Source organism: Odontesthes bonariensis, chromosome 8 (assembly GCF_027942865.1).
Source record: "Odontesthes bonariensis isolate fOdoBon6 chromosome 8, fOdoBon6.hap1, whole genome shotgun sequence".
NCBI lineage: Eukaryota > Metazoa > Chordata > Actinopteri > Atheriniformes > Atherinopsidae > Odontesthes > Odontesthes bonariensis.
The window spans coordinates 18,828,265-18,851,314 of record NC_134513.1 but is presented as its reverse complement, the minus strand read 5'-3'; the positions used below and the strand labels follow the sequence as shown (position 1 = coordinate 18,851,314).

The 23,050-nt window shown below is 41.7% G+C and overlaps 1 protein-coding gene across 2 annotated transcripts in view; it reads right to left on the bottom strand.

Moving 5' to 3' along the window:
* Nucleotides 1–591: 591 nt before the first annotated feature.
* braf (B-Raf proto-oncogene, serine/threonine kinase) overlaps nucleotides 592–23,050 on the bottom strand; it is a 42,870-nt gene continuing 20,411 nt past the window's right edge. Inside the window, exons 6-20 of one of the 2 annotated variants that reach the window (XM_075472001.1) lie at nucleotides 21,991–22,139; nucleotides 19,400–19,519; nucleotides 19,052–19,211; nucleotides 17,251–17,290; nucleotides 15,020–15,139; nucleotides 12,838–12,974; nucleotides 12,637–12,754; nucleotides 8,681–8,765; nucleotides 8,348–8,524; nucleotides 8,210–8,256; nucleotides 7,921–8,039; nucleotides 6,855–6,986; nucleotides 5,884–6,018; nucleotides 4,294–4,447; nucleotides 592–2,629 (exon numbers count right to left, since the gene is read on the bottom strand). In XM_075472001.1, coding sequence (XP_075328116.1) covers nucleotides 2,607–2,629; nucleotides 4,294–4,447; nucleotides 5,884–6,018; nucleotides 6,855–6,986; nucleotides 7,921–8,039; nucleotides 8,210–8,256; nucleotides 8,348–8,524; nucleotides 8,681–8,765; nucleotides 12,637–12,754; nucleotides 12,838–12,974; nucleotides 15,020–15,139; nucleotides 17,251–17,290; nucleotides 19,052–19,211; nucleotides 19,400–19,519; nucleotides 21,991–22,139 — 1,716 coding nt within the window. In that variant the 3' untranslated portion in view covers nucleotides 592–2,606. The remainder of the gene's footprint in view (nucleotides 2,630–4,293; nucleotides 4,448–5,883; nucleotides 6,019–6,854; nucleotides 6,987–7,920; nucleotides 8,040–8,209; nucleotides 8,257–8,347; nucleotides 8,525–8,680; nucleotides 8,766–12,636; nucleotides 12,755–12,837; nucleotides 12,975–15,019; nucleotides 15,140–17,250; nucleotides 17,291–19,051; nucleotides 19,212–19,399; nucleotides 19,520–21,990; nucleotides 22,140–23,050) is intronic. The other variant, XM_075472002.1, reaches the window with a different exon arrangement.

Below are 23,050 nucleotides of genomic sequence, written 5' to 3'. Positions count from 1 at the left end.
GTAGCTTTGGGTCAGAGGAGCTCACCGACAAACTAATAAAGCACAACAGCATGTTAGGAACATAAACAGTGAGGTCAGGGGGTTAGAACACAACTATTTAGCAACATTCACATTCATTTTCACATCCTTTCGGTTCTTTTTCACCACCAGTTGCTTAGAAAAAAAACATATGTGACATATGTGGCCAAAGTAAAAGTTACGTGCACTCAGTCTGGAGTTCTGGAGCCATTTGACGGAGATCTTTCAGCTCAGCTTGAATAGTTACAAATAGATCAACTCTACGGCTTTAAAAAAAAAACACAAAAAAAACAAAAAAAAAACTGAAAACTGAATGTGGGCTGGGGGTGTCTTCATAGATTTCAAAGGAACAGAAAAAGGGAATGCAAGAAACGGGCCGCGATAAGACAGTCCCAGCTCAAGGTCAGCGTGTTTCACGTGCCTTCAGTCCTTGTGCTGAGTTAGGCTTCACTTGCTTCATTCAGCACTCATTCTGTCCAAAGTTCATGATAGAAACACATGGTCGTTCATGAATATGAAGAACCACTCTGTAAGCGTTTGGAGGGGACGAGTCAAACTGTGCTCCTCGTCAAAAAAAAAAACAAACAAAAAAAACCCCCAAAAAACAACAAAAACCACGAGGCCATCACTGTCATCACACCAGCTAACACAGTCCTCAGAAAGCTGAGCCTTCACAGCAGAATATTCACAGTCCAGCTCCCGCAGACAATCGTCTCCTCGGTCATCTGCACAAATCATTCTTCACTTCAAAGAAAAAAAAAAAGAAAGGAAAGGCAAGCCGCTCATTCACTTTGATCCTTCTCTACAAAGTGCAAGTACACGAGTCACAAAGACTTAAACAAGCATCAAAGGAAAGACTTGATAGTTTTCAAATAGAGCATTTTTTGGAAGAAAAAAAAAAAAAAAATTCACATAAATAATATCTGCAGGCCTGCCTGTACAGAAAAAGGCAAACGACAATGATAAGAAACCTAAAGGAACCATTAATAACACCTTTAACACACACAGTGGAATGAAAACAAAACAAACAAACAAAAAAATGTACATGTGTATGAAGAAAGTAAAAAGGTGGGACCGAAAGAAAAATTCCAGACCTTTTCAAGACCAACAGATCAGCGGTCCATTCAGCAGGTAACGCTGCAGCCTATCAGCTGCAACAAGTAAGGTCCCCGATTTAAGGTGAGTGCAATATAAAGCCACAAATTCCATGAAAGAAAAAGATAGAATAATACTAATCATAATGTAATAATAATAATAATAATAATCATAATAATAATAATAACAACCTGGGGAACAAACAAGAAAAGCTTTGTTGCTGTGTAACAACCTGGAAGCTAATAGAAGCCACGAGCACTGTACACACTCTGAGCAGTAAGGAGATGCTGGACAGCAGCTTCGAAGGGATCAGAAACCTCTCCGTCGCATGAAGCTCCCAACATCGATCGCATCATCTGTCATCCAAATGAACAGTTCCTTCGGTTGGGAGAACACAAACAGGCTCAACGTTTCTCGATAGAGATCTATGGAAAGAGTGGATTTCGGGGGCAGTGACATAAACTTCAAGCTCTTTCAAAAAAAAAAAAAGGTGGACAGTAAAAGCTCTTTGAATGATAATCCTTTCAGTGAAACGGCAAACTTTCGCTTCCCCGCGAAAAGTAGAAGCCGTCGATTTTCTACCAGAAATCTCCTACTCCGGTTTTTTTTCCCCCGTCGGAAGATTCGAATTCTTCGTAGACCAGAATGCGTGTCGACGTGCTGGGGAGCTGTGGTTCCTTCATTGAAAAAAATGTCAAATTGTTGGAGGGCGAAAAAAAAAAAAAAGAAGGCAAGATAGAGTATTTTACAGAATTTTGGCCAACAGAGAGCCCAAATAGACAAAACGAAAAGGCTTGTGCAGTGTGACCGCGAGGGAACGCCGTCCTCTAAAATGGCTACCGTTTCTTCAAAAAGAGGACAAAGGAACTCTGCGTCCTAGCAACTGCTAGCTAAAAATCTGAACAATTCGAAAACAAGTGTGAAAAAAAGAAAAAAGAAAGATCTATCTTTCAAGTCATCTTCCTTCATTATCATCCCCCGCTCCAGCTCTTCCAGCTCCAGCTCATCTCGGGGACTGATGCCCGGCATTGCACCAACCAACGGACGGGAGGCCTCTTCTGCAGGCCCTGTTCAGCCGTTGCTCAAAGTGCAGCTCAGTGGCCCGGCCGATGCCCCCGGCCTCTTCATTTTACCTTCATCATTTCCTTCAAGCAGACAAGTCGATTCAGTTTCCTCCTCAAAACCCTTCTGTTAGGAATATTGTCATGTTTTGCTTTTTAGAACTTTGTGTAATTAGCTTTTTTTTTTTTTTTCGGTTTCCCCGTCCTCTTCCCAAATCTTGTTGTTGTGGCTGTTTGCGTGCTGGACAGCTTGCTGGAACGACTCCAGTGAGGGTGCCTTCTTCAGGGTGATGGAGGAAGAAAAACTGCACATTCTTTGAGACTATTGTTCCAGTTTTTTTTTTTTTTTTTTTTTCCAGTAATGAATGAATCCACCGCAGGGACACAAGACATTTGAGAAGTGACGAGGGAAGGAGTGGTGTGAAGCTGCCATTACTTAAATGCAGAAAATTCCCCTGAAAATTGAGAAAGATAGAGAGAAAATGAGTGTGACAAGCTGAGATTTCATTTGAAAAATGTAAAACCAGGACAAATATGTCAGCTTGTAAAAGCTCATTTGACCAGTACAACTTCATGTCATGCAGAATTATTAGTTTGTACAGAGAAAGTGAGTAAAAAGTAACAAGAGGATGAGTCTTCAATTACTCAAATGAAAAAAAAAAAAAAAAAGACTTCATTACGAGAAGAAACCATAATATTCAAACCCAGGCATGCAAAACATTCGGACCCAGAATAAATAGCATGATATATACCAACTTCAACAAACCGAGGAGCAACTGTAAGCGAGAGGCATCTGTACGATTGTACAACTATTCTATTACAATATATTATTTAACTATTACAACGATTCTGAGCATCATTTTGAAGTCACCATTGGATTCCTTGACCAAGAAAACATAGGATTGGCATGTTAAATTGAGTTTCTAGGTTGTTTAGAGGCCAAGGTAGCTGAAATTTTGTATTTTATGGCGTCCGTTTTGAAATTCCGAAATGACCGCCATACAGGTGTCGTGTTTCTAGGTTGTTCTTCTGCTTCCCATCTTCTCAGTCTGGTATGCCGTTTCCCTGAATCTAGAGTGAACCCAGCCCAATTGCAGAGTAGGGCTGAGAAATATTTTATTGATACTGCGATATATATCAATATTTTGTTTCCCGATAAAGTATCGATTGTATAGCTTTATTTATTTGTTATTATTATTATTATTATTTTTTTAAAGCAAACTTTATTGAAAAGTCTGACGTTACACTTAGTGAAAACACAGAACATTAAGGTAATACAATACACTGCCAGGGGGTCACATTATACAAAACAGTGATAAATTAGTTCATAAAAATGTTGTATAAAGTGTACAGCTCTCACGTTTGTGACATGTTCGTTTGTTTCTGTTAGTCTGGTTGTGTTGTCCTTCCGGTTCAAAGGTTGGACCACCAGTCCAATCAGCGACGATTCATGTCAAATCACACTGTCCCTTTTCCCCCCCAGAAAATGATGTAAGTGTATCGAATCGTATCGTTGGCTGAACATCGTGTATCGAATTGTATCGTTGGCTGAATATCGTGTATCAAATTGTATCGTTGGCTGAATATCATGTATCGAATCGTATCGTTGGCTGAATATCGTGTATCAAATTGTATCGTTGGCTGAATATCATGTATCGAATCGTATCGTTGGCTGAATATCGTGTATCGAATCGTATCGTTGGCTGAATATCGTGTATCAAATTGTATCGTTGGCTAAATATCATGTATCGTGAGATTGGTATCGCTACAGCCCTAGTGCAGAGTGACTGGTTGCATGTATTTGGGCTGCATGCAGTCAGCTGCAGACTTGTGAGGATGATGAAATCTACACATAAACCATGCAGCCAAGTGGAGATGGAAATGGAGAACTACCAGTGACCCCAATGGCCGCCGAACTACTAAAGGCAACTCTGCACAAATAGAAATAGGGTTCCAAATATCAAGTTAATTTTTTTCAGATAACCAGATAGCCCTTAATGTTACCCATTGAAACACAGTCCTATAACATTAGAGTCAAAACATTTGTCGGCCTTCAGAGGACCAGTATACAGTCGGGTCTCGTTAGTTACTGTTACTGACACCAAAAGACAGAGCTCACCGTAGCCGCCGGCCTGGATGGGGGTTTTAGGTGAGGCGCAGGCGTACAAGCTGAAGTCTTCCGTCTGAAAGCCGGCTCGGTTTAGTGACGGCTCCGAGGCGCTGCGGTGGATTTTGGGTAATGAACGAGCCAGCAGCTCAATAGACGCCAAGATCTGAGGGAGAACACAGCACAGCCACTAGAGTCAGAATCTGTGTGAGCATCATATACAATGGAGCACAGTCTCAAGAATACATGAGGATGGGGCGGTCGGTGGCGTAGTGGGTACAGCAGGCGCCTCATGTACAGCTATAGTCCTCGCTGCAGCGGGCCCCGGTTCGAGTCCCGCACCGGACGGCCCTTTGCTGCATGTCTTCCCCCTCTCTCTGCCCCCTGTTTCCTGTCTCTCTCCAACTATCCTCTCCATTAAAAGGCATAAAAAGCCCCCCTCCAAAAACGAAAAAAGAATAAAGAATCCATGAGGATCTGAGTAGCAAGTTAACAAGTCACTGGTTTTGGCTCTGCTGCTCAACTCAACTTGTTAAACTCTGAGGCCATCTGGTGGCAAAGCCGGCAAATTTACACTGGTGAAGATTTGTAAGATTAAAAAAAAGTCCAAAAAGTCATTTTTAAAAACCTCTGCGCAGGCGGCGGTAAGTTTCATGGACAGACGCCGATACAAAAAAAATGGAGCATCACAAGGTCATTAGCAAGATAGTATTCCTGTATTCAAAGTTGTGAAAATCAACAACTCACTGAATCTGTGAGGAGAAGGAGGCACAAGTGGAGGAAATGATGAAACTGAACGTGGCATGTAAGCAGTACAGGCCTGTCGCCACCTGACAGCTACAGTAAGATAGTACGTTTCTAGTTGTGGGATTGAGAAATAGAACACGGCAGTCATTCAGCCGTGGTGTCACCCCGTCTTTAATAGAATAGATTATTATAATGCCCTGCTCTCTGGTCTTCCCAAAAAAAGTATTTATTACCTACAATTAATACAGAATTCAGCTGCACGTGTGCTGACAAAGACCAGAGGGCGGGAACACTTTACACCAGTTTTAAAAATCGCTGCATTGGCTCCCCGTGCATTTCAGGATTGATTTTGAGGTTCTTTTAGTTGTTTATAAATGTCTTAATGATCTTGGGCCTTCTTCTACATCTGATCTGCTTTTAAATCATGAGCCCTCGCGGACCCCGAAGTCCTCTGGTACCGGCCTTTTAGTTGTTCCTAAAGTTCGAACAAAAACTTGTGGTGAGACGTCGTTCCACTATTATGGACCTCATTTGTGGAACAGCCTTCATTATTTAAAAGAATTTTTTATTTTGAATTATTTTATTATATACTTATTATACACTTATTTATCCAGTGTTTTTCCTCATGGGGATCTGTTGGGGGGTGGTGTGTGTGCAGTGGGGTTGTCGGTGTGATGTTGTGTGTGAGTTTATGCATGAATTGATTTGATTATTGATTTTATTATGTAAAGCACTTTGTGCTGCTTTTTAGTATGAAAAGTGCTATATAAATAAAGTTTGATTCGATTTGATTTAATGCAGCAGACCCCGTGCGCCTGTCGAGTGACATCAAAAACATCCGCATTCATTTCTCACCTGTGGGAACAGAGGTCTCTCCTCTCGTTTCTTCTTCAGGCAGTCGGCCATCAGTCTCTTCATGGCCTTCGGACAGTTGCTGCGCACCTTGCTGAGGTCGGGTGACAGGTAACCTCGACCCACCATGAATATAATCTGAGGGAAAAAGAAGGTGCGAGTGACTTCCAACATCTGTTTACTCTGATAAACGGGCATTTAATCAGCGTTGGCTGCTCAGTGGAAGACTTTTACTGTGTGAATGTTCTTGTTTCGTTGAGTTGTCACTCAATTTAAATGCCAATATAGTTGATCTCAGACGGAAGCCCCCCCTCCCTCCTCATCATTTACAAGGATTTTTGTTCATTTCATCAATATAAATCTGCGAACGTGATTTACTTTATGATAAACTGGCTGCAGTATAACAACGAAGGATTGCGTGAACACGCGTTCACTGTACAGGGCTCCGTGTAATGGATAAAGCCGACCTCAGTGGGACACTAAACAGCGGCTGAGACGTGACCGCAGGGAACGTGGCAACAGTGCTGCTTTCCGGTAGAATTAATGTGCGTCACAAAGCCGCCGTGTGTGGGACTTCAAAAAAGAAAGCCGTGGCGTGGATATGTGGGTGAGCATCGCTTGCTCACGGCTAACTCTGCCTTCCTACTTCCCATCGGGAGCATGGATGTGATCACAAACGAGGCTTCACCACATATCGCTAACTGTTCGCTGGTGCTGCTGAAGCCGAACAAAAAAAGAAGAAGAAAAGAATGATTTCACCTCAGCTGGACAACCAACTCAGTTTAGTAGGAGATCACCTGACCTGCTCCATATGGAGTCCTTGTGATCCAAGCAGGTTGTTTTGCTGTGTGCATCATTCCTGGTTTTATCGTCTTCACAAGAATGTGGCAGCGGAACATTATGTTCCACATCATAATCCATATAGGGGACATAAACAGACATACTGCGCTGGTGTGATCATTAAGAACTCTTACCTGGTCTCTGTTGTTAATGTTGGAGTAGGGCAGAGCTCCCGACATTAGCTCATAAAGCACAATGCCGAAGGCATAGACATCGGACTGGAAGCTGTAGGGATTCTTGTCCTGCAACCGGATCACCTCTGGAGCCTGAAACACACACACACACGATGCATGAGGCATGTTAGGAGAGCATCCCAAGCTGCTTTAGAGTGGTTTCCCATGTGGGGTCCAGGACTTTGGGCCCCACGAAGACACAGGGCCCCACTTTGTTGGTGGGCTCCCTGTCCTAGGACCCTCCACGGTAACAAAAACAAGTGCACACACACACACTGAACCAGATGAAAGCAAACTTTTCTCAGCCTGAGTGCAGCTGTTAGACTAAGGTTTATTTTCCCTATTCAAGTTGTGTTAAAGGGATAGTTCGCCTCTTTTGACATGAAGCTGTATAACATCCCATATTAGCAATATCATTTATGAACATTGACTTACCCCCTGCAGCGTCCTGTGAGCCGAGTTCCGGCCTCGTTTTGGCATTGACGAAGGATGTCCAGTTACTTGGTTGGGGCTTAAAAAAAAAAAAAAGCTTTTTTTTTTTTTTTTGCTTCTCAATTTCGGTCTACACAGCCCGTAGTGATACGAAGGGAGAGAGAGAAAATAGCGCCAAGCGACTGTGAGGTCTGACTTTTTCTGGAGGGACGATTTTGTGATGCAAATGTATTACTCTTTTGAACGCATATTGTTTTGAGAATCAAAACGCTTTATTTTTTAAGCCCCAGCCAACTAGCCGGACTACCTTCATCAACGCCAAAACAAGGCTGGAACTCGGCTCACAGGACGCAGCGGGGGGTAAGTCAATGTTCATAAATGATATTGCTAATATGGGATGTCATACAGCTTCATGTCAAAAGAGGCGAACTATCCCTTTAAGTCATTCCAAGTTTGTTTAACTTAATGCTAGAACAACATGGAAGAAATAACGAAAAAAGTGCGATTCAGACAAAGCAAATGGCAAAGAATAGTGATAGATGTAAAACCGGTTAGATGAAGATTTGAGGGTCTTGTGCACAAGATGAACACTGACCATCCAAAGTATTGAGCCAGACAGTTGTTCAAACTGGTGGGAGCCACTCCAGCGGGACTTCACTGTAGCCAGACCAAAGTCCCCGATCTTCACCGTCAGATCCTCATGGAGGAAAATATCTGGGAGCAGGTGGGGTGAAGGAAACACGCTGCTGCAAAGTTCTTAACCGTAAATAAGTGCAGAGGGGTTAACAGGAGGGTTAACTTCTCCCCTGCTTGTCAAGATAAATCCCATCATAAACAATAGATGACGAACTTGAGGTCTAAAAACCAACATGTTTTAAGGATACTGTTGCTCTTCAGATCTCTGTGGATGATTGACTTGGCGTGCAGGTAACTGAGGACAATAAAAAAAACAAAAAAAAAAAACAAGTTAGATCGACTACACACCTGCTGAAATGGTGCTTCCCTTTTTTGGGGGAACTCACTCCATGCCCTGAGCGGTCTGCCGGGCAATGTCTATCAGCTTAATCATCTCAAACTTGGTCTCGATGATGTGCAGGTGGTGGTACAGACTGGAGCCTTCACACCACTGGGTCACAATGGCCAGCTGGGGCTTGGTTGTGTAGCCCATGAACAGCAAGATGTTCACATGGCGCGTTTTCCTGGTGCGAAAAACACACACGATTAGACTCCAGAACAGGGCACGTCGGTGGAATGATGGCAGTGAGGGTAGAGTTATGTAATAACGCATAGAGGGAGACACAGGTTCCAAGTTAAAAAAAAAAAAAAAGAAAGAAAGAAAGGAAGGCAGAAGATACCTGAGGACTCCTACTTCATTCTTGAAGGCCTGAAGCTGCTGTGGCGTGGGGGCAGTGACGTTCAGCATCTTCACTGCCACATCACCTGGAAGTAGAGGCCCGACAGGTCAGCCAAATAACCCTGTATATTTGATCATACTTCACTCATTTCAATGCATTTTTACCAAAGGAAGTCAATCAAATGGACCCAAAAAGACCAGGAGAAACTCATCCATGCATTCATCTCCAGTAGACTCCATTACTGTAACGCTCTTTTAACTGGACTTCCCAAAAAGAGCATTAAACATCTGCAGCTCATCCAGAACGCTGCTGCTAGAGTTTTAACCCGGACTAAGAGATCTAAACACATCACACCAGTTTTAAAATCTTTACACAGGCTTCCAGTCAGTCACAGAATAGATTTTAAAAGCCTGCTGATGGTTTACAAATCCCAGAACGGTTTAGGCCCAAAATACATCTGTGATGTGTTCAGAGAATATAAACCCAGCAGAGCTCTTAGATCCAAGGACTCAGGTCAGCTGGTCCAGTCCAGAGTCCAGACTAAACATGGAGAAGCAGCATTTAGCTGTTATGCTGAAAACAAGTGGAACAAACTGCCAGTGGAGATTAAACTTTCACCAAATGTAGACATTTTTAAATCCAGGTTAAAAACATTTCTGTTCTCATGTGTCTATGCATGAAATCTGCACGATATCTTTTAAATTATCTAAACTGTTGCTTGTTTTTAAATGAAATGAAATTATTTCATTTGTTTCTCTTTATATTCTTTTATGTATTTTAATGCTTCTTCCACTCCCTGCTGCAATGCTTTTATTTTATGTGAAGCACTTTGAATTGTTTTGTACATGAAATGTGCTATACAAATAAATTTGATTTACTTCAGAAACGGGATTTTTAATCCAAGAAATGCAGCCTCGCCACACCTGCCTTCATTTTACTTGCTCAAATTCAAAACTCTTGTCACATACTTGTATCTTATTTAAGTCTGAATGATGACAAATCGCATCTGCAAACAGTTCCAAAAATGTTTTTTCTCCCTCGCTGGAGGAAAGACCTGTTTTGCAGGACTGAGATAAAAGCTCATTTCCCTGCCAGTGGCGTCAATTCAGCTAAAGCTAAGGTATGGCAAGGTCACTATAGTCACATGACTACAGCATCAATCAATACATATACATGCCCAGCAAATAATCACCACAAAAGTCTGCTATGTAGCTTATCTGAGTGCAAATGCAGTCTCACTCACACCCCGGTTACAGTTGAGGCTCCTCCAAAATGACGACATGCAAAGCAATGGACTGCGTCTTCCACCAACAGACTCAAAAACTCTTTTGTTCCTCTGGCCATCAGGCTGTACAACAGCTCTCAGTGATGGCACTTCTAAATTTCACAGAACTTCTGAATGTCACTTTATATTTCACTTTTCGTCTTACTTCACTGGTTAGTTTAAAAATTTAAAAAACAGTTTAAAAATATAAACTTTTAAATTTTTTTATTCTTAGATTGTTTTTAAAGTGTTTATAATTGTATAAACATTTGTATTGCTTTATTATGTCTTGCTACTAGATGCTTGAATTTCCTTCGGGATCAATAAAGTATCTATCTATCCATCAATCTATCTTCTTGCATAGAATATTCAACCCAGTCATATGCCTGATAAACACTGACATTAAAGTGTCTTCCATTTCTGGGAGATACCACATTTCAAAAGGAGATACAAGTGTTGGGGAAGATGATACTTAGATAAATTGATTGTGTTGTTCAGAATTTCATTTGTAGTTAATTTATACAGGTGCTGGCCAGTAAATTAGAATATCATCAAATAGTTGAATTATTTCAGTAATTCCACTCAAAACGTGAAACTTGTATACTGTATACTTTCCTTCCACAAAGACTGATATATTTCAAGTGTTTATTCATTTTAGTTTTGATTATTATTACTGAAAGCTAATGAAAACACCAAATTCAGCATCTCAAAAAATTAGAATATTTTGAAAAGGTTCAATATAGAAGACACCTGGTGCCACACTAATCAGCTGATTAACTCAAAACACCTGCAAAGCCCTTTAAATGGTCTCCCAGTCTTGTTCTGAAGGCTACACAATCATGGGGAAGACTTCTGACTTGACAGTTGTCCAAAAGACGACCATTGACAACTTGCACAAGGAGGGCAAGACACAAAAGGTGATTGCTAAAAAGGCTGGTTGTTCGCAGAGCTCTGTGTCCAAGCACATTCATACACAGGTGAAGGGACGGAAGAAATGTGGTAGAAAAAAGTGCACAAGCAATGGGGATAACCGCACCCTGGAGAGAATTGTGAAACAAAACCCATTCAAGATTGTGGGGGAGATTCACAAGGAGTGGACTGCAGCTGGAGTCAGCGCTTCAAGAACCACCACGAAGAGAAGCATGAAAGACATGGGTTTCAGCTGTCGCATCCCTTGTGTCAAGCCACTCTTGAACAACAGACAGCGTAAGAAGCGTCTCGCCTGGGCTAAGGACAAAAAGGACTGGACTGCTGCTGAGTGGTCCAAAGTTATGTTCTCTGATGAGAGTAAATTTTGCATTTCCTTTGGAAATCAAGGTCCCAGAGTCTGGAGGAAGAGCGGAGAAGCACAGAATCCACGTTGCATGAAGTCCAGTGTAAAGTTTCCACCGTCAGTGATGGTGTGGGGTGCCATGTCATCTGCCGGTGTTGGCCCACTCTGTTTTCTGAGGTCCAAGGTCAATGCAGCCATCTACCAGGAAGTTTTAGAGCACTTCATGCTTCCTGCAGCTGACCAACTTTATGGAGATTCAGATTTCACTTTCCAAAAGGACTTGGCACCTCCACACAGTGCCAAAACCACCAGTACCTGGTTTAAGGACCATGGTATCCCTGTCCTTGATTGGCCAGCAAACTCACCTGACCTTAACCCCATAGATTTTCTATGGGGGGTATTGTGAAGAGGAAGATGCAATACGCTAGACCCAACAATGCAGAGGATCTGAAGGCGACTATCAGAGCAACCTGGGCTCTCATAACACCTGAGCAGTGCCACACACTGATCGACTCCATGCCACGCCGCATTAATGCAGTAATTGAGGCAAAAGGAGCCCCGACCGAGTATTGAGTGCTGTACATGCTCATACTTTTCATGTTCATACTTTTCAGTAGGCCAACATTTCTAAAAATACTTTTTTTTCATTGGCCTTAAGTAATATTCTAATTTTTTGAGATACAGAATTTGTAGTTTTCATTAGTTGTCACTTATAAATATCAAAATTAAAAGAAATAAACATTTCAGATACATCCGTCTGTGTGCAATGCATGAATATAATGTACAAGTTTCACTTTTTTTATGCAATTACTGAAATAATTCAACTTTTTGATGATATTCTAATTTACTGGCCAGCACCTGTAATAGAATAATCAGTACAAATTGACACAGAGTAATTCCATAAATTTAAAAAAAGAAAAACGAGCCAAGGTGTGGCAGCTGCCATACCCAATTGATGCCCATGCTCCACCGTGCTGATTCTTCCTTAAACACAAACAAACCAGTTTCGTTTTTTTTTTTTAACAAGCCTCACTAAAATTTGTTGCATTTATATTCTTTTATGTATTTTTAATGCTTCTTCCACTCCCTGCTGCAATGCTTTTATTTTAAATAAATATGCTGAAATATGATATACAAATAAATTTGATTTGATTTGATTTATTGGGGGACAATTTTCAGCCGATTCGTCAGTAATTCTGTGCTTGTGATGAGTTTATGGCATGAAAAGACTATATATGGGGTTGGGGCAAAAAAAAAAAAAAAACAGTTTGTGATCATGGCAATGTAATACCAAAGTGTGGTATATCTAGAGAAGAACTCCAGCCACGGAATCCGCTGCCTTTTGTATTCACTGCGAGTCGATGACCACTTTCTTACCGACTGCCAGAGGTTGGGAAACAAAGTGGAGTGGGATCTTACCGTGCCATTTTCCCTTGTAGACCGTTCCAAAGGATCCAGAGCCTATCCTCTGACCCAGAGTTATCTGACCCTCAGGAATTTCCCAGTCATCACTGGAGTCCCTTCTGCCGAGAGTTTTCTGTTCCACAGGACACCGAGTCAGCACAAGCACACCGTAAGCAGCAGCAGCTCAAACACTCGCATCATTGACAGCGGTCTCACCATCTTATTGCGGTCCTCGGACGAAGAGGACGACTTGCGCTCCCTCTGCTGGCAGGGGGACTTCTGCGGGACTTTGACATTGGTCAGTGAACCGGGCAGAGAAGCGGGAGGCGTGGCCGACAACCCAGCGGTTGAGCCTGGATGGGAAGAGAAACGGAGCGTGGTGAGGCGAGGCGAAAAAAAGGAGTCAGATTAAAGAAGAGGTGAGAGGATAGGAGGAGAGAAACAAAGGTTTGGGCGAGGATAGCCACTGAGGCATTTCTACTTGTTGAGTGGAGTGAGGTTGAGTGTGTTTGGTCACATGCAAAGGAAAGATGAGGGAGTGCTTGGTTGGAACGAAGTTAGTGGTTTAGCAAAAGTTAACTTCCCAGTGTATCACCCTTGCATGTCAGAATCCAAAAACATAGGTCGACACTTGAAGCCCTAGATTCTCACTATCGCATCGTAATTGGGGTCCTAGCAGCAAAGCTTTAGGAACCCATTGTGTTAGTAGCTTTTCCTATTATTCTTCTACTTCCGGCTGCAATTGAAGTCTATAGCAGCCCCATGAACGCAATGGGAGAAAGTTGTGAAATTTTGCACACACATTCAGCACCGTGCCAAAGTAAACGAAGTGTTCGAAGTCAAAGTTCGAAGTGCATTCAGCTTAATAACTTTGGACTCCATGGTCCAAATTTCACAAATGAGGTATCGTTGGAATCCTTGGATCATGACGAGTCCAATGAGTCCTATGACGTCATTTTGCGTCTGACTAAATTTTCCACCATTTTGAATTTCATCAAAAACCTTCAAAAAGCATTTCAGGTCCCAGAGATTGTCTGATTTTCACGAGACTTGGCACATAGACTCTTCAGACCAAGCCGCACAAAAGTTATCGTGTGGAATTTTTAATTAGGATTTCGTTTTTCCATAGAAGCCAATCAAACTCAGTGATGACGCCACCAAACCGGAAGTGAGGCCATATCTTGGCAACCATTTGATGTTATGACGTCAAACTTCTAATGCAGGCTCATGACCACATCTTGGCCCACGAAGGTTGGTGATGTTTAGTCTATAGGGGGCGCTATATATAGCAAAAAGGTAATTTTGCTCATTTCTTTGGACCCGTTGGTCCAAATTTCACAAATGAGGTACCAATGGAATCCCTGGATGCAGACGAGGTTGTTGCAACCCATTACGTCATCTGCGCCATCTTAGATTTTCCGCCATTTTGAATTTGATCAAAAACCTTCAAAAAGCATTTCAGGCTACGCAGATTGCCCAATTCGCACGGGACTTGACACAGAATCTTCAGACCAAGCCGCAGAAAGGTTATCATGTGTAATTTTTCATTTCGCTTCCGTTTTCCAGTAGCAGCCAATCAAAGTCTACGCCGACGCGCAAACAGGACGTTAGGCCATATCTCTGCGATGCATTGATGTATCGATGCCAAACTTGGTGCATGTACTCAAGACGCCTTCCTCAGCAGCCGTAGTCTCGCCTATTGTGCCATGCTGCTAGGACCCCTCATCGCTGCTTGCAGCTATATTCTGTACTTAACTTTTTCTGTGAACTGCGTTTCAAAACTGAAATAATAAATAACATTGACTTGAATTTGTAACAAAAAGGGCTGGTTCAGCTCTAGTAACATGTAATCATAAAAAACACGGTGATAGTCGGTCTAGTTTTGTTTTAAGATCTAGCACCAATAATCCTAACTGTTGTTCTTCTTGAATACTACGTGATTACGTCCCTAACATACCATCTAAATAAGTGTTTAGGCAGAAAGTACAGCAGGACCTCCTCAACATGATGCAGGTGGTTTTAACTTAGGCATTTAGAATAGAAAAATACTTTATTCATCCCCCAATGGGGGAAAATTAAACATTTAGCTCAAGTCAGGAGAAATGCTGATTGAATTTTTACGTTAGCACCGTCACAAATAGACCGATCAAAGGAGCATTTTCATTTGTCAAATTCCCCGCACAGGCTGGCATAAACACCGTCACATCAGAGCAGCGATGAGATCTGTAACCTGTGGACAGTGAGTGGGTGGGAGACCATGTGAGGAAATAAAGACAAAGAGTGAGAGAGTGGGAGGACACAGTGGATGGGACACTGGCTGGTGTGTGTGTGTGTGTGTGTGTGTGTATATATATATGAGGTGGGTGAAGGACACAGGAACACACAGAGGCCTAGCTACCTCGGAAAATGGGCTCAGGCTCAAAATCAAACACTATGTCATTGGGGCAGGAGTAAAGAAGGGGGCTTGAGGTCCGTGTTCGGTGCTTCCTCAAGGAGCGGGCGAGGTGGGTCGGGGGGGCTGCAGGGCAAAGAGAGACAGACAGGCCATCACTGCTACTCACCCCGCCCCTCTCTCTAACTACACTAAGCATAGCTACAGCTCAGCCCTGTCACCTCATTTAGCAGCTCTGACATATAGAGCCCTGGTCAAAACAACTCACTATTTTAGAAAACACAAATGACTTTGAAAGGGGTGTTTACACCCAAAACTAATTTGACTTGTTTTTTTTTCTTTGTTTTAAACTGGGCTCAGTATAACAGAAAATTACACAAAAAGCTGCTTCTTATTTCATCAAGTATTTCACTTAACTTTAAGCATGTGATGTAACGTAAAGCATTTCTTTGCAAACATTTACTTCGGAGTACTTCAGTGTAAAGAGAAAGTCAGATGAAAACAAGCCTAAATATGTGATTACATTAAATATTTTCAGAGGATTGCAGTCTTTTTGTTTTTCCAAGACTTTCTGAAACAAATACACAGTGGGGTTACATGGCACTGAAAAGATCGGATAATTGGCTAAATACAATAAGAATGAGTTGAGCTAGGGTAATTATCCTTGGATATATGGCGGTGAATGAATCGGATCAGAGGCACAAAGCATGTCATACCCTGATACGATAGGTGGCGCTGTACCCATTTCAACTATTGCTAATAGAGCCACTTCCGGTTGACCCCTTCAACAACAACAACAACAACAACAAACTCAGGCATTTGAGAAAATGGCGAATGAACAGCAAGATGAAGCTACGTCCCTATATATTTCGTTTGTGATGAGCTGCTTATTGCACAAACGGGATGCACAACGGCACATTCTCCATCGCGTTCACACGGCGACAACAACAGTAATATCGTCTCTTCCAACTTCCGATTCAGGACCCCGGGAAAAAATCTCGAGAATGCGCAGAACACAAAGGCTGTGTTCGAAACCGCATACTACATACTAAATACGGCATACTCATCGATCAGACAGTATGCAGAGCATTTACCCACAATGCATTTCGCTCCTGCCTGAGCCGAAATCAGCCGGCCTGAAGCTGATTTCGCTTAAGCTCTAAACTCTGTAAACTTTAGCAACATTTGAAACATTTTCATGCGAGAAAGTAGTCGTTTAGATCCCCAACGTGTTGAAAATCTGACAAAATACCGGCTATTTACAATTTTGTTCCAACGAATTCGGCGCTACTAAAGCTAGACGCAGTGAGTAACGCACTTCCTGTTATTTTCACAAAATAAAATACCCGTTGCCTTTTATCATAGGGAAAGCCATTATGATACAATTGGTGCTTTTGTTTTGAAAACAGGAAGTGAACCTACCCTCGTTGTAGCTAGCCTGAAACTGCCGTTTTGACAGGAAATGACGATCGGCAACGTCAAGTTACGTTGCATCTTGGGTAGTTTAAGTATGAGTAGTAACCTCATGATGCATACCCAACATTTCGGCGAATCTAGTATGCATCCGAGAAAAGAAGTCAGTATGAGTAGTAGGAGTAGTATGCGGTTTCGAACACAACCAAAGTCTAATTCACCATGTGCTTCACCCGTCTACAAGCACGTTTATTTTGATTTTCAACCGAGTTATCTCGGGGTTTTAATCCAATCGTGAGTAACTCGATTCGATTCAATTTCTTGTCAGACTAAGGTGTCTACATGAACTTAATAACTCAGTCTTATTGTAATTTAGCCAATTATCTGTGCCATGTAACCCCACTGACAGAGTTAAACCCAGATTCTGAACCGCTCTAATCCAAGGCAATGAACCAAAACCAATTAATACAACAAAACCCTACATTTATTTCTAGGCCCCTAATTCACTCGGATGAAGAAATGCCATGCTCTGCTTCCTAGATGGAGGTGGTTTGGTCTGAAAGCACAGAGAGCCAAAATAAACTGCTCCAGTTTAAGAGCTTTTTTTTTTTTTCCCAGAAACCCTGACCCAGACATCATCAGTTAGTGGTCTCAGTGACTGTTAGGGTGCAAGACTACAACATAAGTTACTTGACTTCTCAGGCCTGAGCTCTCTCTCTGTCACACACGCACACACCCACAAATAAAAAAGACCGAGAGCACATAGATGCGGGATGGTGGGAAAAGCTACTGATGACACTGAAGTCTTGCACTTTGATCCTTACCTCCATCGGACCTCTGCAAGCCCTGATCTCGAATAAGGTCCTGAAATAAAGGAGGAGAGAAACAGAAATGTGGATCAGACAAAAACTGACAGGAGATTTGCTGCTGCTTCGAGTCTCCCGACATCGTCTTTGAATCAAAACAAGAAGGAGCAACTCCCTGCTTTTTGGTTCAACTGAATACGACACACAAATCTTCACTCTATGCGATTCTGTAGACGGATATGTCGATATGAAGCGGATTCGTTTTACAGAGGCATCACACGGCCTCACCTTTAAAAATGAAAGCCGTTATTAAGCAAGTTCAAATGCCTACAATAAAACACCACGAACCATTACTGAATATGGGTCATCAAGGTGTCCAACATAGTTCAAGAAATCAAGACCATGTTATTAAAAAAAAAAACTGAATTTGCGGTGTAGTGGTGCACTTCAAAGAAAAAGGGTTTGGTACACCAGAGCAACCAATGCAAAAGCTTTGTCTGCAGCTTTAACAAAGGAAATTTTAAAAGGGATTTCTAGTTTTCTCATTATGTTTCTGAGTGAATCGAATGTAATTAACTGGGAGCACCACCCAGCATTTAGCATGGTGTGTGTGAATTCTTTCATTCACACACCAGAACCAGAACCTCCAGCTCTGTGCCCAGCAGAATCCCAGTCTGCAGTGCATCTCCTGCAGCTCCAAAACGGTCCAGAACAGGACCAGTTACAACCGGAGACGCTACTGAATCGTGCAAAAGCGAGCCGATGTTATCGAGGCACGCAGACTGGAAACCATCTGAGAGGAAGAAGAAAAGTACGCAGAACTTTCGGCTGCCATCGCTTCTGGTGATGCTGCCATTTCTGTAATTTCATTAGTTCAGTCTCAGGAAATGGGAATTAAATGTTGCTCCTAGGTCTACAGTGGTGCATGTTGAAATCCCACCCGTAAATATTGTGCGATATCCCACCAGAAAATATGTAACTCTGTGCTGTTTGGACTAGTATTTATGTTGAATTCACAAAATAAATAAAAACTAATTGTCAATACAAACAGGCAATATCTAGCTGCCTTTAGCATTGTTTTTGATGGACACTGCACTTGCCGTACAAGAGCTGCTGGCAGCTCGGCAGGTGTTGGGATTACATGGAGGCTGATCAGAATCACTGCGCAGGTTTTTCCCTTTAAACTGAGTGTTGTAAAAAGAAAAAAGAAAGAAGAAATACCCAAAGGTGTGAGGGCCTCTCTTGGAGCAGTTTGGTGGATGCACAAGGCTATAATGTAACCACACTATTGTGCCACAGGAGCTGCAAGCACATTCCCCATCAACACCAGCTCTCAGTTCAGCAAGTTAAAACTAAAGGAAACATTCACTCAGTTCCAGTTTCTGCAATTGTCCATAATGAAACATTCAGGCTTCATCCTATATTCTGAGTAGGGCTGTAGTGATACACTAATCTCAAGATACGATACACGATATTCAGCCAACGATACGATTCGATACACTTACAACATTTTTATGAACTAATTTATCACAGTTTTGTATAATGTGACCCCCTGGCATTGTATTGTATTACCTTAATGTTCTGTGTTTTCCCTAATTGTAACGTCTGACTTTTCAATAAAATTTGCTTAAAAAAAAAAAAAAAAAAGATAAAATAAATTAATAAAAAAATAAATAAATAAATAAAAAAAAAAAACAGATACTCGCGGCTGAAAAATCGGTACTTTATCGGGAAACGAAATATCGATATATATCACAGTATCGATAAAATTGCTCAGCCCTAATTCTGAGCCTGTACAGTGGAGGAAGAGCAGACTCACATCGATGTTGACAGGCTCGATGGTGTTGATATGAACATTGGGGGCGGAGGATGAGCGGTCCCTCTGGCCGAACTGGTTTCGGTGGTCCTCCTCATTGGGGCGGAAACTAGGCGGGATGGGGATGGACTTGGACGGGGACACAGTGGCGTGGCATATAGACCTGTAGAGATGAAGGTGAAGAATGAAAAATAAGAGCCGTTACAAAAATAATTACAGATATTTCTTGCACACAACGTGCACATCCAAATGTCAGCTTCCGACTTCTAATCCTTCATTTTGTATCAGTGACAAAGACTGAAGGAGACTCGTTGTCTTCTTCCACTGAGGAGGCGGAGAAGGTGGACTCACCCAGTGGAGTCGGATGGCGGGAGGGACGGACAGACCTCAGACACAGGTGTGGTTCCCTCTGAGGAGATCTCCTCCTGGCTCAACGGGTGATGCTCAAAGAACTTTGACACTAGCAACAAGCTGACAACACACATACGGGAGGCCGATTATTACTCACAGATGATTGTTTTAGGATTCTTAACACAACTGAACTCAAAGTTGGAAGCGTGGCCTTAACCAGATAATGTCTATCATTACCTTTGGGAAACGCAAAATTCCAACTCAACTAACATGGTTTAACATACAGTTAGTTATGCCACTAACTCATTTCATTTATCATTCAAACGGAGCTGCTGCTGGTTATAGATTTGTTTCAGTACAGCATTTTTATGTAATGTCAACAGCTCTGGTGTTGAAACTGCACCTGAGATTAGGGATGCACTGATCTGATATTTGGATCGGATATCGATGCCGATATCGGAGATAATTCGAGATCGGTGACATTGGGCCGATCCATATCGGCTGATTCATCTATTTTTTTATTTTTATTTAAAAATTATTGTTTTATTCCCCCCCCCCTTGTCCTGTCCAGTATTGGCATTCATCCAAGGGCCTTCTGCCCCCTCTAGTGGTGAAAAAAAACTTGTTAAGTTGCGATTACCTTCTTTTTAGTTTTTTTTTTTAGTTTTTACCCAGCGAGAGAAGCCATTGTTTTGTTCAGATGCTTTTGTAATGGATGTTTAATTTCCATTTGCACTAAACTATATAAAGAGCCGATTGCTATTTATTTTGAAAGTCTACCAACCAAGCTGGTGAACCTATTTTTTTTTTTTTTTTATTTCAGCTCCTTTATTATTTAATATTTTGCTTTACATTGGATTTTGAATCCCTAATTGCACCGACTGAACCAGTTACACTTGTTATATTTTTATGGTTAAGATTGTTTTACTGGTGCACAATTATTAAATAAATAAATAATTCATTGCATTTATATCGTTTTTTTTGTTTTTAAAAAATGGGAAAGAGAAGTTAAAGTCAAGTCTGATGTTGCCTTGCACAAAAGAATGATCCCAGTCTTTTCCACACAAAGAAACCTACCGTTTGTTACCATAATTCCACGCCGTTTTTCCTGTATCGGTCAATACTAAACCTCAGATATCGGTATCGGAGGTGAAAAAAAAGCAGATCGGTGCATCCCTAACTGATATAACTTAAGTTTTTCTCTCTTTATAGAGCAGATCTTATATAAGTAGGACTGGAGCAGGAAAAAGACCCAGATGACACAATTGTCAATATGTATCCAAAACCTTCTCCACTGCCTCTTGCCTAGAATCCAGAGTTAAAAAATAAATTAAAAAAAACTCCTGCCTCACTTAAACTAAACTACCCAACTGTGCTCAGCAACACAGCAACTAAAGTAACTGTGTGACCGGTTAGCGAGCCCACTGCTCTGGATTTAGAAGGTTTTACTCCAAGAATACTTACAGCAGACTGTGTTTATGTTAAAGAAAATGTGGGGATTTTTCAAGCTGGGTCTCATCTGCAGTAGACATCAGTCAGAGTGATCTCAGTTTGGAGAATCAGAAGCTTTTGTGATGGGCAAGCTAAAGCTAAAAGCAAATTGCATATTTTTCATTATATGCAAATTTTTCACAATCTAAAACAAATTAAACCTAAAAAAAAAAACTAAAAGAAAACAATAATAAGAGTCATAGTGGTTTTAGAGAGAACTATATTGTGAATATTGTTTTACATGGTATCACTTCCTTATCAGAAAGAAGTTTGAATTTCCTCCAGGACTGACACTGAGTGTCTGTGTAGTGAAATGTTCTGCAGGGTGTTCTAAAACAGTCCAAGTTGCAACACTGTGTGATGGATGGATGGATGGATGGTGTCTGTGTAGCTTAATGCAGAAGAGAAGTGGTGTAAATATTCACAATATAGTGTTCACTCAAACCCCTCGCAAATATTTTGGGCGCGAGCTGTTTCAGACTCTGGTGGCCCAGTTCTGCACTGGAAAAAATGCCCCATCCCCCCTCCAAAAATAAGTTAAAAAACAACAAATACAAGACGTATTTGCTTGAAATAAGCAAAAAAAAAAAATCTGCCAATGGAACTAGTGAAAATCGGCTTGTCAAGATTTCTTGAAATAAGATGTGATATTTAGGGACTTTTGAGATAAAAGTGATCTTGAAATAGCTTTAAAACCTCTTCAAATGTCAAAAAAAGCTTGTTTCATATGTTATGTGACTCAAAACAATTTGTTTTCAAGACCTTTTCATTTAACAAGATATTCCAGATGTATTGTCTTCAAACAAGTCCCTATATCTGGCTGAAATAGTACTTGTTAGGCAGTTGTGTCTTATATTAAGTGTAATGAGATATTTTGACTAGAAATGAGACATATATACTTGGTAAGACTTTGATTTTTTCCAGTTCTGAGTAGCTTTTAGCTGTAGCTCCTCCACCAGGAAAGCTTCCAACTCTTCAAACTAAGAGAGCTCTGACCACTGGTAAGACACCGACACATCTATCAGAGCATGCACCACAACAACATTATACAGTGGGGTAAGTTCAGTCCCAGCGTATGGCTCCACATGTTTGGGACTTACTCTAACTGGTCGTAGTTGACACACATGAGAGGAACCTCAGTGCTGCAGCGCTGGTGGAACTTGTAGCCACAGGTCTGACAGCGGAAACCCTGGAACAGCAGCTTTCTGCAGAAGTCACAGAAGGCCAGTGTGAAGAAGGTCTTCCGCACCTGTTGGACACACACACAAAGACACAATCAAGCCAATTCTGCCCGAGTCATAGAAAACGGTCCGAACTGTTCCTCCTTTTCAAAAGATGGCGAGTTAGTTCCAGTAAAGGTTTAGAACCAATGTTCGGTTTGAAACCGGTCGTCAGCGATTAAACCAAGGCGACGGCTTCCAAGCAGCTTTTGTCAAGCTGCCAAGAAAAACTTTGTGACCTAATCCTGAAGGTAACAGTTACAAACTGACTAAACCTCCATGTTTATTTTCCTTAACATGAACGTGTACGCATCAAATCTATTAATGTCCCTCTAGCTTTTCATTTCACCGGCAGTCATTTAAACCCTGTTTGCACGTTTCAAACCTCTTTTTTGGATGTTTGCTGCCTTTTGTTCCATTCTCTGACAAGATGATACCCACAACGCTTCAAAAATGTTGAAGTCTGGGCTCTGGGGAGGATTCCTCACACCATAAGACCTGTTGCCTATGATTTGAAGTCTAGTTCTTGTGTCACTTGGCATACCTCAACCTTTTCTCACACTTTCCCTTCCTTGACAGCCACCCTTCCATGGAGACCATTTCTGATGAGGCTTTGGCCAACAGTAGATGAACCAGCAGAAGGTCCCCATGCATCTCTCTGGTCCTATGCCAGGTCTTTGCTCGATTTTTCTCCCCCTAGTTCTTAAGGATATCACTTTCAGATATTGTTACTTTTATCCTCCACTTGTCCAGTTTCCTCATACGTTTAAAAGGACACACTGCACACCCATGCTGATAAATGCCAAGTTTTCACCCAACAGCTGTTTGGGAATCACCTTGTTGGTGCCAAAATACGGTTTCTGTCTGCCGAACTGTTATGTTTGAACTTTTCATAGATGCAACAAAAGAAATGGGAACAAAAGATATATTGTTGTGACAG